We start from the raw sequence: 15,986 nt of genomic DNA, 5'->3' as shown, positions 1-15,986 counted from the left end.
GAGGTATGTGGTTACATCTGTCTTCTGCTCTTTTTAAAGTGACTTATTTATTTCTTTGTTTTTATTGTTCTATTGTGGTATGCCTAATTATTAAAGAATTCAGACCTTTTTGTTTATAAATATATATTTATATATTACATTAGGTATTATATAATATATATTTAAAACTTATATTGTATGTTGCATAGATAAGATAATAATATGTTATATGTATATTACAAACCCTTATCCTCCCTTTTTTTAAATACCACAGTGGTAACCATCTGTATTCCTCATTTGGAGCAACTCTGGAGAGGGATGATGAAAAGAATTTGTGGAATATACCTCACGATGTGTCCCACACGGAGGCAGATGACGACAGAATCCTGTACAATTTGATAGTCGTTCGTAATCAGCAGGCCAGAGACTCAGAGGTAAGTACCTTCTGATATCTTGCTGTGTGCAGGTGATGCTGCGTAGTACAAAATAGCAATCACTGAGAAGACCAGTTTGAAATAATGAAAAGGATGAAGGATGAGATATTTGAAATGAAGGGCAGGTATTTTAGCAGCATATATTATCACTAGTTGCTAATTATAGCTACTCTTGATAGACCTGCTTGATAAATAGATATGACTTATTTCTAATTATTACCTTAATGAGACAAATTACCTGCAAGGCACTGCTGTTCAAGAGCCTGAAGATAGTTTACTGTCTTAAATGGCTTACACAGCCCTTCCTCATCTTTCCACAGTTTCAGCAAGCCATGGTTAGATGATTCAGACTGAAGTTTGAAGGGTGCTTCGCATTATTGCTAATTCTGAATAAGTGCGGCCCAAATTGATTTTTTGTTTGTTTGCTTGTTTTCTATTTAGAGCTTCTTAAACTGTGCGTATTAATCAGACAGCAGGGGATCTGCCATATCTGGGATGATTTTTGTGATAAGGCTTGAAACCACTCCTAATGATTCTAAATCCAAAGTTACTTACATGGGAAGGTTAGAGTACTCAAAAGGAGAGGACTCTGTAAGTTAAGAGAAAACAGCAAAGTGGATCATGTTTTTTCTTCTTTCTTTCAAATGTAGTGTTACAGTACTATATAGAATACTGTATGACATCATTTTCTGACTAATGCAACTTAGGTTTTCTGACTTCTGTGTTCATTGGTTAGGTCTGAGTTGACACCTGTATTAAATATACACTACACGTTTCTTCGTATCTTATGGTGATTGAGATGAACAGGGAGAATTAGAACCCCAGGCTCTGGCTCTGAAGAAAAGCACCATGTAGTGAGCGTGTAGTGGGGAGGAGGATGTTTGTGAGTCATCTGTTCCTTATCTAGTTTTCTTTATTTTTGCTAATTTGTTGCTAACTATTTTTTCCCCAGAAAACATATTTCAGAAGGAGAGATAACTTTTAGAAGTGCTATGTATCCTGGTCCTTTTATTCTGGTGTGATTTGGATGCCTTTGTGGGGTGAGAGGTGGGGATCACAGGGTGGGGGAAAGCCGAAAGCTGCCTCTGGTTCTTGAGGCCTGGGGAATGGTGGGCTGGAGAGTCCCACAGTGGCTGTCACTGTGTAGCATCCCACTGGTGCACTAGCATCATGCAATCTCTGGCTTCCCATGTCCCCAGCAAAATCCCCTCTTTGACTGGTAACACTGAAAACATCTCTTGGAGCCTGCTGCTGCCAAGAACAGCCTGCCCTGGCTGCCCTTCCTGAGCATATGAATGGGAACCCATGGCCTTGTTTTCCCTTTGATGGGAAGAGCAGTCCTTACACTACTGTATGGGGTTGACCAGTTAGGGTTTCTGCTAGTAAGAATAGAACCAGTTCTTCTTTCCTCCTCATCTTCTCTGATCCTGCCCAAAACAGTGACAAAAAAAAAGACAATGCAGGCAACATGAGCTAAAAAACACTCTCAATAAGCTCAGCTTCCACATTGGCCCATTTGTCTTTCTGTGCTGGTCCTTGGGCCTGTATGAAGGGCCGTCCAGAAAGCTTTTTCTTCTTTTTGCCTAAGAAATGAAGTCAAGCTTGACTGTAGGGAAACTCTATTACTGAGACATCAAATAAATAACATAAAGATGTGATGTAATTATACATGAAATGATTTGAAATATCCCTATTTATGGTGCTTTCTTTTTTGTGTTTTTAAGTATAAAAGTAACATGGTTTTTAAAAAGTTGCTTTTATTCTCTCCCCAAAATTTGAAATGCAATTCATTTTCCCCGTAGATTGGATCATATATTATGTACTGTTTTGAACTTTGCTTTTTTCCACTTAACATATTTTGGACATTTCCATTTCAACATGCTTAGATTTACCTCATTGCTTTGGGGGATTGTCTAGTATTCTCTTGAATAGATTTGCCATTGTTTATTCAACCAGTCCTTGTTGATGGTTAGGTTGATTCCGTTTTTTTTTTTGCTATTAGAAGAAATGCTACAGCAGACATCCACATATACTGGTATGATTTTCTGTAGTTTTTTTAGGGGTAGAAATGCTCGGTCAAAGTGTGTACATTTAAAATGTCAAAATTATGACAGTGATCCATTCTTGAAGGAAACTAGGAAAAATACTTCAGGGTGCAGAACAGAGGTTATAATCTTGGATCCCTCCAGGGACTAGGCAGTAACATCAATGGGTATATTGGACACCCCCTTTACCCCCCACCTATTGAATGACATTGGAAACTCATACTGTGTTTAAGGGGAGCAGCTGCTAAGCTCCAGATAGCTGTTTGGTGTGTTGAGAATGTAGACCCACAAATGCTGTAACTTTCGATCTTTAAAGAGAAGCTGAAAATTCAAATTTTTGTATAAAATGGTCAGATCTTAAAATGATACCGCATATTAAAAAATGTGTCACCTAAACAAAGTATGTTTATGGAGTACTGATATATAAGGATGTTTATAGTGAGACTTGTACTACTTATTATTATTGTTATTTTGTTCAGTATGATTGAATAATGAACTGGCCATTGATTTAGAAGGTGAAGGCAGGAAGTCGATGGGGGATGTTTTAAGTCTGAGCAAGTTCTATATCTGTTACTATTGCTTATTTTCTTTTCCACACAGGATAAAAGTGGTACAGATTTTAGTAAAACAAAGGATTTGGGTTTTGAAAGAAAATCAGATTCCACCTACTGAGGAGCAAGGAACCCTAGATATTTTTACATGATAACAATTTTAGAAGCTCAAGCATTTTATAAGGAAAACAGAACATAATGTTTTTCTTTGAGTAGCAATAGCATGAAAGACCTCAAAATGTTCATATTTGGAATTCTCTAGATAGTGAAAAATAATTTCAAGACAGCCTGGGTACTACCTACATTCCCTTACGAATTCTGAAGCTGGTAGAGGAAGAACTACAAGTAGTTAAGGCTAAATTTACACTGTCAAAATTGAGAAAAAGTCAGAAAAGAAGATATATAGATCAAACAATGAAGTAAAGATGTGAAATTAAAGTAATTTGAAGTGTCAAAAAATATAAAAAGTAACATTGTTTAAATCTTGTACACAGAATCTACTTTCATGTACAGAAGCTTTCAAGGGCTGATGGAAAACACTCAGCAGAAGACATGATGCATTTGCAGGCCTCCAAGTAGTGGAAAAATTATTGCTCTTGTCTTTGAATGATGATATAAAGGACTTAGCATTTAAGGAGGAAATGGTAAACAACCTCAAAATCCTGTCACTAAACCATCATCCTTATGTCCATTCTCGTTAAACTAGTTGTACTTTACATAATACACTCTGTTCTGGGGAGCTTAATGATTGTTGATGAAATATGGATGCACCTTATTTATTTGTTTATATAAGTAATTGTAATCCTACTGAACAATCTTGTCCTCTAGGATATTAATGATAATGAAAACGGTGCCAGACTCTGTTCTAACCACTTTGCATTTGTTAACTATGTTCTTTTAAACAACAACTCATTATTATTATTTCCATTTTAAGCAACTTATCCAAGGTTACACAGCTGTTGACTTGGGAGCCAGGATTTGAATCTGGGCTTTATGAATCCAAAGACAATATATATTGAATATCATGATTGAAATCATCAGGGAGGAACAGATAATGTCAGTGATTAAATATGGATTTCAAGATGCATGAGCAAAGGCTGTCCAAAGCCTGTCTCTGTGCCTTGCTGGTGCCACTGAATATGAAAGGCGTTTTCACATTGGTGGTTGAGAGCTATGTTTGGTTTGAGGATGGTGACCACGTTTCAGGAAGTGTTCCCAGACACAACACACATTTCCCAAGTTATGCTTTTCCTTGGTGGTTGCAGTTAGTTAAGACTCATTCCCCAGGCTTCTGTGGCATTAGCTCCAAAATGTTTCATTCTGCTCCTTTCTTCACTTTGTTTAGTGTTCTCTGGACTATGTTATTTGGTGCCCCTTCTGATGGTTCGGTAACTGTTCCTTTAGGAGTTTATACATAGCTTCCACATTTTTATTCTGCGAAAAAATCCTTTTATACTTTTGATTAAGAAAATATATGCTAAATATCAGATCATTCTCATAAACACTCTTAAGCACTGTTTTGGTTCAAAAATATGTGCTGTTTCTTTGGCATAATGGGTGATAGCAATTCTATGCTCCTTTCTAAAGCTATTAAGTAGTTATGTGCTCAAAAACGTATGTAGTTCTCATGACAAGTACCTGCCTACTTGTCACTGAGTGAGGCAATATTTACACATCGGCAGGGGCCACAAGATCACCAGAAGCTTGCATGGCTGAGCGATCCCATGAAAACCACACTCTGCTGAACCCCCGGGAACAGCTAAATACTATTTTTTAAAACTACAGAGGCAGAAACATAACATATTCCTGGTTCACAGTTTATTAGCTTCTTCCTGCACATCAGGACTACCTGCTGCCAGACTGATGCCAGGCAGCATAAACAGTTCCTGTAAAAGTTTAAAGTAGCAACAGACATTCCCGGGGGCTGTTTCCAATGTCTGGATTACATACTTAGTCTGTCATATCCCTGATACCAAAAGAAGCTACACAGCAGAGTTGACTGGACTGTTCGGTGGGAGAATGTGAGAAAGGTGGAGAAAGGGTTGAATTGCTCATGTACCAGCCATGTAACTCTTAAGCACTCCTAGGTCCAGATATTCCAGGTCAGCCCTGTGTTACTCTGTCTCTACAGGCCTCTGGGAATTGTACAGGACCCACTCTTTTGGGGCTGTCTGATCTCTCTACTCATGGGTGAACATTAGCTACTGTTGGAAATAGAACTACAAGTTTCACAGCAGTCATGGAGGAGCAAAATACCAGTGGAAAATTAAATTCTCAAGATAATCCTGGGTTTCTCCAGAGGCATCTTTCTTTGGGGTCCAGATTATCTGGATTATTGAATGCACCCATTCTTTATTTTACTTTGCTGGTGACTATTTGGGTTTAGAGGATTTGGGGGGGTGGGAGGAATAAAAAAGCTATTTAGAATCTGAGAATCAAGGGATCTTGCCCTCTGTTTTCTAGGTAATGATATTTATTAACTATTATGCTGTGTGCTAAGCAGCATGCTACATGCTATTTAGACAAATGCAAATCCTCACAGGAACCCTATGAAGGAGATACTTTGACGTATACAATTAGAGACTTTAAATCATCTGTACAAGGTACTGGAAGAAATGAGTGGGAGAAATGGGATTTAGGGCAGAGAGCTGAATAATTTTGTTTGTCCTTTATTTTAAATGTGAACGGGAACAATCAGGAGGCAAATGAAGCTCAAAGGCATAAAGCTTTATATGAAAAAAATATAAGATACTGCCCAGCTTATTTCCCTCTTAAGAAAATTCTGATGTGTGATTTTTATTTCAAAGGTACCTAGGCTATTCTCATATATAGGATATGTTTCAACAAAAGCTCAAATTCTGCCTGATGTGCCTATTAATAGTTTAATTTTCTATTAAAAACGACGTGTCTAATGTTAAGTCAGGCAGATTTGATTTGGAATTGAGTGTTGTCAGATCTTCACACACCCAAAAGACTAATGTCTTTTAGTCTTGATGTTAATTTTGTGTTAGCAACGTAGGAAATTCTTTCCTATTTTTTCCTAGGTCCCCCATCTCCCAACTCAGTATGAGAGCTACCTGGTCGATATTGCCATAAGTTAGTTTTTCTTTCATCATAGTGTGGACTCACTTCCAGTTTCACAACTATTATTTGGTCAATATGATAGATGTATCAGTGAGGAAGGCTGGTTAATTATTCATGCAAAGCTCATAGGCTTGCAGTACCGTGGGTGGTGTGACTTCTGTCCAAGATCCGGTGATCAGCTTTTTTCTTTTTAAAAAGAAAAAGATGACCGGTAAGGGGATCTTAACCCTTGACTTGGTGTTGTCAGCACCATGCTCTCCCAAGTGAGCCACGGGCCAGCCCTGGTGATCAGCTTTGAATTTGATTTTTTTCACTGCTAGAGCTATTTGAACTTAGTGGGTGTGTTAGTCAGGGTTCTCCAGAGAAACAAAACCAACAGCATGTGTGGATAGATAGAAACATAGATAGAGATGTATTTTTAAGGAATTGGCTTACATGATTACGGAGACTTGGCAAGTTCAAAATCTGATGGGGAAGGTCGGCAGGCTGGAGACCCTAGGAAGAGTTGCAGTTCAAGTCCAAAGGTAGTCTGCTGGCAGAATTCCTTTTTGCCTGGGGTGGGGGGAGGTAAAGAGATAGTCTTTGTTCTATAAAGGCCTTCAACTGATTGGATAAGGCCCACCCACATCATGGAGGGTAATCTGCTTCACTCAAAGTCTACTGATTTAGGGCCAGCCCATGGCTCACTTGTGAAAGTGTGGTGCTGATAACACCAAGGCCATGGGTTCAGATCCCTATATAAGGATGGCCAGTTAGCTCACTTGGGAGAGTGTGGTGCTGACAACACCAAGTCAAGGGTTAAGATCCCTTTACTGGTCATCTTAAAAAAAAAAAAAAAAAAAAAGTCTACTGATTTATATGTTAATCTCATTCAAAAAAGCACCTTTGTAGAAACATCCAGAATAAAATTCAACCACATATTTGGGCACCATGGCCCAGCCAAATTAACACATAAAAGTAACCATCACAGAGGGTTTTTACAACACTAACCAAATATTCAAAAATACTGCCATATAAACCCAAATGCATACAACCATCTGGCGGGCTATAAACTTGACTAGTCAGTGCAGTCTCTCCCCTATAACAAAATCTGTAAGGGAAGCCAGTGACCATATAGGAAGGTGGCTTGGTGACAAAGAACAAAGGAACTGACACTTGCGGAGCGCTCTTTGTGTTGTAGGTGCTGCTCTAAGGACTTTATGTATACTATGCCATCTACTATTGTCTTCAAGGTGTGATTATTTGGTGATTTTATCTCTAGTATGAAGTTATTCATGTCGTTTGGTTAGGACCTCTTGTCCCTTGATGGTGGTCAATGGAGATTTCTGAACATTGTCCCCAAATGAGCAGTAGCCGTGGACATGGGCACTGGACACAGGCAGGGGTATGGGAGGGCAGACAACTGAATGTGGAATCAAGGGAAATCTAGAATAATGTAATATTAGATGAGCCTGGGCATGAGAACAAAAGATGGATTTCAAATAAAGGCTTGAAGAGGCGAAGAGGCAGATACCCAAACAGAGCCAATAGATTAGGACTGGAAAGCAAGAGACGTGGGATACAGTGGAGCATGGGATCTGTAGAAATTGTAGACTAAGGGAACACACAGATTGTTGCAAATGAATCTTAATACACTACCAAGGCTCAGCAAGGAAATGACGTCCTACTATCCCATTTTTTTCCCGTGAGACTTTTTATCTTCTAATCAAATAATTAATAATAAACTATCTTCCCAATCAAATAATGATGTCATCTGTTGCCCATAGATATACTCTTTTCCTATTGAAGGCTCATTCATTTCCTTGATTTACTATTTAACGTATAAAGCCAACTGAGGGCACAGAAGCTTCTGAGTTTATTATGCTTTAAGAAATCTCTGCCTGAATGGCCTGTGGCAGCTTTCAGTAAAGATCCATATGTTTCTCTTGGCTGAGCCCATGGGAAGTGTGCCCCAGAATGGTTTTCTTTGTGATCAGAATAGCTCCTTTGCTTCCACATCAGTCATTTAGACTGAACTCATCAGTTTAAGGTTCTTTTTAAGGTAGAGTAGCCTAAATATTGAATCTAAATTAAATCAATTCACCCAGCAGTTTTGCTGTTCTCAATCTATCCTATTGATATTCTCGTGGTGTGAAACAAAGATCTATGTTCTTTGCAGTATTGTTTTGAAAAGTAAAAGTCTGGAAATAAAACTATCCAATGAAAGTACCCATTAAATATATCATAAATAGCTATATTAATAAATGCTAGATAGCTTGAAAAATAATGAGGCAAGATTTATATGTATTGACGTGGAAAGATGGTTATGATCTATTGCTAAGTGGGTATATGTACTATTATTCATTTGTGTGAAACGTATCCCGTTTGTGTAAAAGCATATATATGCTAACACACAGTGATAAGATTTATGGCAAGTTATCTATGAACTTGTTAGAAGTGGGTGGAGGGAAGGAGGCTTTTACTTTATCTTGTAGTTTTCTGTACGGTTGAATATAATTCAGATGACTGTTTTGTACACATACATATTTTTCATATAAGATAAAATTCTCTCATTATTTCATAACACATTTTGTGGTGGCTGTTTCCCTGGGTCTTTCTAAATGCTTTTGCTTTGTTTTGCTGTGGGTGTGCTGGAGAAAGGAGGGTTGGGAGGGAGTGATGGTGGGAGGAGGGGGAGAGAGAGAGAGAGAGAAGGGGGTGTGTGTGTGCGTGTGTGTGCGTGTGCGTGTGCGTGTGCGTGCGTGTCAGAAAGGGCATGAAGCCAGCAGTCAGCATTTATCTTTTCAGCATTAGGAGACTCTTCCTCCAAGTCAGGCTTTTTCTCTGGAGCTCTCTTCCCCTCCGACTGCCAGTGCATTCACATGCTAATGAACAGAGCTTTATTTGTTGGCTTTTTCAGCACTCCTCCCTACCAGTGCCCCCGGCCCCCACCCCTTCCTTTGGTTGGTCATGCTCCTCTTGGAATAAACAAGAAGGCTCTTAATTGCTCAGAGCCATGAGAGCCCTTGATACTGACATGCTGGGACTTCCTGAGGTGGTGGAACTCAGCTGGGGATAGTGGGAGGGTTCTGAAGAGCACCCCATAGGGACAGCTTGGCTTGCTTTCTGGCTTTGATTGAACATGTGGGGGTAATGGGAGCACCTGCCCTGTTCTGATGGGGGCCCAGATCTGCTACTTCTTGGGCTTAATCCGCAGAGTGTTCTGGAAGGAGACCATATTTTTCTTGACATGAAACAACCCTTCCATTTGAATGCCAAGGTCCTGTGTACCTGTTGTTACATAATTGTTACACATGACCCTGCTATTTACAGCCTAGGAGTGAGCTGTGCCATTTGATGGTTTTGCAATCTAAGAGGCAGGCCACATAGCTAATGAATACAAACTAGGCACACCCTCTTGAAATAGTTGTCATGTTTAATCACAAATTAGGTGAGGTAAAGTCACACTCAAGCTCTTTTACCAATTTGCTGTTGTCATTGTTCTTATTAAAGCTCTTAACTTGGGGCAATTTTGAAAGGACCTGAATCAAAATTAACCCAGTTCCTTCTTCCATAAATAACATTTTTTGTGGTAGAGTGTGTGACATGGGGGAAGTGTGCATTGGGACCGCAGGTTGTGCCCTGCCTGTGCAATCGCAGATGTCAGGCAAGCCATCAAAGGAGGGTGTGGTGGGAATCAGCCTTTTGTAACACAACCAAAACAGTTTTTGTTCATTTCTACAACTAAATATACTTCAATCTGTTCTAGCTTGTTTTTTATTTTTATTTTTATTTTGCCAGCCTGGGTGAGTTGACCAGTAAATTTAGAAAACAGGTACAAGTAGTGGAGATAAAAAATCCAGTACAGTTGAGTTTACTGATACAGCCCAGGACATGCTTCTGGGATGTGCCTTTTGTCTATTTGCTCTGGTCTCTTTCCCTGCAATCACTTAAAGTTTTGGGGACTCCGAGAAGAACTAGGATTGGGAATGACAGCAGCTTGTGAGAAGGGAGAGGCCTCCCGCCCATGGCTTTTCCAATGCAGCCGTGGCAGTCTGCAAAAATAAATTTAGGAATTCTCTTTGTCATCTTATGCTGCATGTAGTATGATCTGTCTAAAGTCAGTGAGGTTTCTTTATTTTTTCTAATGGGGAATGACTAATACATATTATTATTATTATTTTTTAATCTTTTAAAAAAATTTTATTCATATTATTTTTTACATTCTATGATGTTGTTGCAGAGCAGTTGGGAGGGAGAGGAAGAGGGAAAAGGGGAAGAAAATGGGATGGAAGAAGGAGGAAGGAGGAGGGGTGGGATTGGGGCCTGTGGCACCCCCCACATTTCCACAGGCGAGACTGGCGGCTTCCAGTGGTGGCTTGGTCATTGCTGGGCTGGGTGCAGATGTCAGGAGGTGTGGCAAAAGCCCTTGCCTCCTACCTCCTCAGCTTGGGAACCCAAGGCCATTCTTGCTGTGGCTTGGTGGTTGTCACTGTGCTGGCTGCATGTGTGTTGGGGGGAGCGTGGCCAAGGTTCTTGGCCTCAAACTGCCCCGGCTCAGGAGAGCCCGGGGCTCTACCTGTGGCAGCTCGTTTGGTCAGTGGTCATCACTGGGCTGGTTGCTCGTGTTGGGGGAGTATGACCGAGGCCTGTGGGCCCCCACTGCCCTGGCTTGGGAGAGCCTGGGGCGATTCCTGTGGCATCTAGTTTATATTCTTAAGCCATTATCCCTTTGCTTCTCCAGGTGGAAGTTTGGAGGGATTGAGTAATGTGTTAAAATGAAGTAGACCCTTTGGAATAGGACTGAGCTACCCAAAGCAGTAATTGTGACTAGCAAGGCAGGCGTCCTTTGCATGCAGTAACAGTCCCCTTCCATCCTGGGCTCCCCTCTTAACTTCTGGATGGCCCCTCTCCAGGGGTCTTGTCATGTTACCCTCTGGCCATGTCTGCTTTGGTTGACTCTTTACCACGTCTGCTTCTCCCCGCAAGTACCCCAACCCTAACATTTTTTCCTCCCATCTTCCTACCCAATTAAATGTCCATTTACTTTGTGTAGGTTCAGCTCAACTGGCAGTTTCAGGAAAAATGTGGGTATTAGCAGAAAACCAGAGGAATTCGATGAGGGGTGTGAATGGCTGATGAATTTAACCTGCTTTGAAATTTTGAAAGAGGAACCTGTGGACGCAAGTTCATCACAATTGGTGAAATGTGAGGGAGAGGAGTGGTTTTCTGAGCAGAGAGGCCAGCCCAGTTCAGTGGGTTTTTTTTTTGGGGGGGGGGGGCTAGGTTTCCAAATATATCCATAGGTAATGTTGCTGCAGATTTGGGTCTTTCCTGAATTGGAGTGGGAGCAGCTTTGTCAACTTGGAAACACTGCCAGAAGCTGGGGATCCAGGGTCCTGAGGGTGGAGGCCCAGGCACTGGACAAGCCAGACCACCGCTGTCCCAAATGATCCTGTGGGGCCCAAGGGCTGATTGTTCGAGGATGAACCCTGGCATGAGCTGGCAGTCAGCATCTAACACGTCCTTGAGTTGCACAATAGGAGCATGTGGACCACTCCCTGGGGGTGCCTGGACTGTCCTTCCCATCTGACTGGTCCGGTAAGGCAGGGCATTTGAGAAATGATCTCCCTTCCCGCTGGCAGATGCTCGGCTGATGTTGTAATCCTGACTGTCCCTCATACCGCTCACTCTACCTGTTCCCCTGCCCTAGTTTCAAAAGGCCGTTTCCTGTTCTCTTATTTCTGCTGTTTCCCATCCCTTTGACTCACCTCCCAGCTACAGAAAGTCGAGAGCAGGGCTATGTAGAACAGCCAAGAAGGGAAGCAAGCAGAGCCTCGGCTCGTTTCGTTCATCCATGTCTTCATTTTACTTGCTCAGGGCACTTTTGCCTCTGTCTGTCTGTGCCTGTCTTTATTTGACATTCTCATCTGACACAGAGTATGATCCGGGCATCGGGAGGAACGGTCTCAGGACCAGATATATCTGGGCTTTTGATTGCCAAGTGTCCAAAAACATAGCATTTCATTGACTCCTCAGTCCTCGCCTTAATATTTTAATCCATGACATTGTACTTTTACCTGTTTTGAAGTGATATTTGGGGAGTAAAAAGTACCTTTGGTTATATAGAAACTAGAAAGAGCACATACTGAAATGTTTCAGAGTGATGGTTTTCTATGAAACGTCTGCCTCTGAGCGTGGATGGCAGTCGACACTATGGCTTTTTAAGCAGTTTGACAGCTGATTCCATGCTTGTCTGTCCTAATAATTAATATTTGCACAGCACTTTACAGAGCGCTTTCACATACAGTCATGTGTTGCTTAACGACAGGGATATGTTCTGAGAAATGCCTCGTTGGGCAATTTCATCATTGTGTGAACATCATGGGATGTGCTTACACAAACCCAGATGGAACAGCCAACTACACACCTAGGCTTATGTGGTGTTGTCATTATAATCTCATGGGACTGTCAGAGTATATATGGTTCATCATTGACCAAAACATTGATACATGGTGCATGACTATGGAACATTTGAGGTTCACAAGCCCTGTTCATTGGCAGTGCTAGTGTCTACCATTTTACAGTTGGTGAAACTGAGGTCACAGAAGTTGAATGACTTGTAGTCAGGGGTGGAACCCGGACTCAGCCCGTGCGCTTTCTACTCTGCCATTTTGCATTTATGGATGTACAAATGAGTAACAAACTTTTGTTATAAGAGGCTTGGGTCGTACTCGTTTTATTCAAAAGTTCTAAAATAGAAAAACTCATACTTCACAGATGGATTTGTTTATTTGATTCATTTTTGTTGTTGTTGTTGTTTTGGTGGCTGACCGGCATAGGGATCGGACCCTGGACATTGGTGTTATCAGCACCATGCTATTTGATTCATTTTGTGAGTTCAATGGGTGTGTTAGTTTGCTAGGGCTGCCATACCAATGTACCAAGGAACTAGGTCGCTTAAACAATAGAAATTAGTTCTCTCACAGTATGAAGACTGGAAGTTTGAGATCAAGAGTTGGTTCCTTCCAAGGGCCAAGACAGAAGGATCTGCTCCAGGCCTCTCTCCCTGGCTTGTAGAAGGCCACCTTCTCCCATATCTTCACATTGTCTTCTTTCTATGCATGTCTGTGTCCAAACTTCCCCTTCTTTTGAGGACGCTAGTTACACTGGATGAGGGCTTAGGGTAAAACCTTGTTTTAACTTGATTAACTTTTGTAAAGACACTATCTTCAAATAAGGTCTGAAATACTGGGGGCTAGGACTTCAACATATGAATTTTGGAGGGACACGATGCAACTCATAATGGTTGACATGCCGTTGACAAGATAAAATAATATTTCTTTTGTTAGTCAGGCATAGAAACTGTGGGTATAGCAGTAAAGTAAGCAAAGGGTCTGCCTTCAGGGAGCTTACATTCTACTGAGAGGAAATTGGCAACAAGTAAACAAATACATATAATATAATGTCAGGTAGTGATAAGTACTTTGAAGAAAAATAAGACAATGTAAGGAGGCAGAGAGTGAGTCTGGGCTGGGGAGTGGAGTCCTGAACGAGGTGGAGGAGTAAGTCTTGTCCAGGGCCTTCCAGGCAGAAGAAACAGCAGATGCGAAGGCTCTGAGGCAGGAATGAGCAAAGTGTGTACAAGGAACAGCAGGAGGGCCAGCATGGCTGCAGCAGAGGGCCTGAGTGACACTGGACATGCTAGCAAGGACCAGGTTATGAAAGGCCTGTTTTAAAATTTGTCCTAAGAGGGACAGGAAGTGCTTTCAAACTAAGCAAGCAGAAAATGTTCATTTGTCCCTTTGCAAGATTTTTTCTTTCCCTCTGGCCCCTGTTGCTCCCAGTCTGGGAAGTTTACGTTCCCTGGGAGTCCTGAGCAGGCCTAGCCTTAACCACTGCACTCCACCCCTCCAACATTCCCCACTGGGAGACAATCCTGCACAGGTCTGCCAGTCTCTGCGTATCTCTGAGCAGAGGCACCGTTTGCTCTTTGTTTTGTACCTTTTCAAGGATGTTTATGTAATGCACAGCCTTAGGAGGTGGAGATAGTGTCTCCTTCTGGTGCACAGGGCAGGCAGGCTTGTTGCCCATTACAAAAGATTCAGGTTCCCTAAATTCAGGGTTCCTCTCCTGTAATGCAGCCTACTGCATGTGCAGGCATCATTTGTCCCTCTTTGCATTACACTTTGGAAACTGGGACTCAGACAAATGGCATAAAAAATGCTGATCCAGGAGTCTCATGGTTTTTTGCCAGCACCCATGAAACTGGCAGAAGTTGTTGATTTATAAGGGGGTAAAAATCTCAGATGCTTCCCAGTTGTTGACACCCTTAAAATAGCTTCCACACTGGCATTGTAGACTGAGATCTTGATCATGGGTCAATGCTTTGGCTATGTCTGTAGTTTTTAAACATTTTCTGTTGTCTCTTTTCCCCCACATGAAATCTACCAGGAAATTGATTGAATTAAAGCTACTCTGGTCACAATAGAGGTAGGAGCCCAGATTTTCCCATCTTAGGCAGAACCCTAGGTATCTTTGGAGAAGCCTCTGACATAGTTTCAAAAACACTGTGTTGAGTTATTAAAGGCACCTTTAAAATTCAAGCCTCATATTGGGGAAGAATAACACATCACACTCTTATCAGAAACAGATTGATTATGTTTTGGCAAAAATAAATTAATTTACCAATTATTAATCAGTCAGCACAAATTAGTTTTTCAGAGGAATGGGATCCAAGACTAACAACTTTTGAGTGAAGGATGTGGAGAGGAAGGCTGGGAGACGGGGGCACTGCTAGGGTGGACCCTGGGCCTTTGACAGGGCTGAGAAGTAGAGGAGGGAAGCTCTAGAAATGAGAGACTGAGAGGGTAACAGACGGTAACTAAAGACACTTCGAACTACTTGGTTCCCTTGATCTGTAGGATCCCTTCCAGGTGCTCCATGGGTTTCGAGTGGGGCCAGGAAGAGGGAGAGAGGCATCCTTCCTTTCATGTGTATTTTCTATTTGGGGTTCTGTGTGAGACATCGTTTAAAAAAATAACCCTCCTGCTGAAGCGAGGTTGAAACTCATCTTCTTTACTCTGGTACCTGGGGCTTGGCAATGTGTGTGAAAAGTGAAACAGATACTTGAGCACAAGGAGGAGGGTAGCTCTGCAGAAAGGATTCCTTGGGGTTCAGGCCCAAGCCCACTACTATCTCCTGTCTCTACTGCTAACTTCCTGTGTGACCTTTGGCAAGCCACTCAACCTCTCTGGGCCTGTTTTCTCATCTGACAGAGGGAGGTGTGCAGGACATAATCTTAAAAGTCCCACATTTAAAGGCCTATGAACTGTGGAATAGTGATGTGGCTTTTAACCAAAGAAACATTAAATATTGTATTCCTATGTGTTTGCATTTTAAGAAGCCAGACCTCATTTGTGCCCTTTGAACGAGATGTATGCATTGGGCCTGGAGTGGAAGTTGGGGGCATTTTTGAGGTGGGTTTGATTCTTTCATGCTACATATTTCCTTTTACCTTCAAGGCAAACTGTGACCCATGAGCTAAATCCAGTTTGCTGCCTGTGTTTGTAAGTAAAGTTTTATTGGAACACAGTCCTGCCCACATGTTTACATCTTGTCCATGGTTGCTTTTGTGCCACACTGACAGAGCTGAGTAGCTGTGACGGAGACTTAAAACGTTCATTATCTGGCTCTCTCCATAAAAAGTTTTTTGACTCCTGCTCAAGGTCACCCAAGCCTTTTGTTTGGTGCTTAGTAGATGTATTAGTTCATTTCTGTTGTTTATAACAAAATACACGGAACTGGGTATTTCATAAAGAAAACAAAATTTATTGCTTACAGTTTCAGAGGCTCAGAAGTCCAAAGTCCAGGGAACACAGCTGGTGAAGGCTTTCTTTGGTGGTGGCTTCAGT

The 15,986-nt window shown here is 41.5% G+C and overlaps 1 protein-coding gene across 1 annotated transcript in view; it reads left to right on the top strand.

The window, feature by feature from the left end:
- The window catches only part of MREG (melanoregulin), a 57,906-nt gene that overhangs the window by 17,245 nt on the left and 24,675 nt on the right, over positions 1 to 15,986 (top strand). The window contains exon 2 of the mRNA XM_063107700.1: positions 254 to 413. Coding sequence (XP_062963770.1) covers positions 254 to 413 — 160 coding nt within the window. The remainder of the gene's footprint in view (positions 1 to 253; positions 414 to 15,986) is intronic.

This window comes from Cynocephalus volans, chromosome 1 (assembly GCF_027409185.1).
Source record: "Cynocephalus volans isolate mCynVol1 chromosome 1, mCynVol1.pri, whole genome shotgun sequence".
Taxonomy (NCBI): domain Eukaryota; kingdom Metazoa; phylum Chordata; class Mammalia; order Dermoptera; family Cynocephalidae; genus Cynocephalus; species Cynocephalus volans.
The sequence above is the reverse complement of the archived record's forward strand: the minus strand, read 5'-3'. Positions and strand labels throughout refer to the sequence as shown.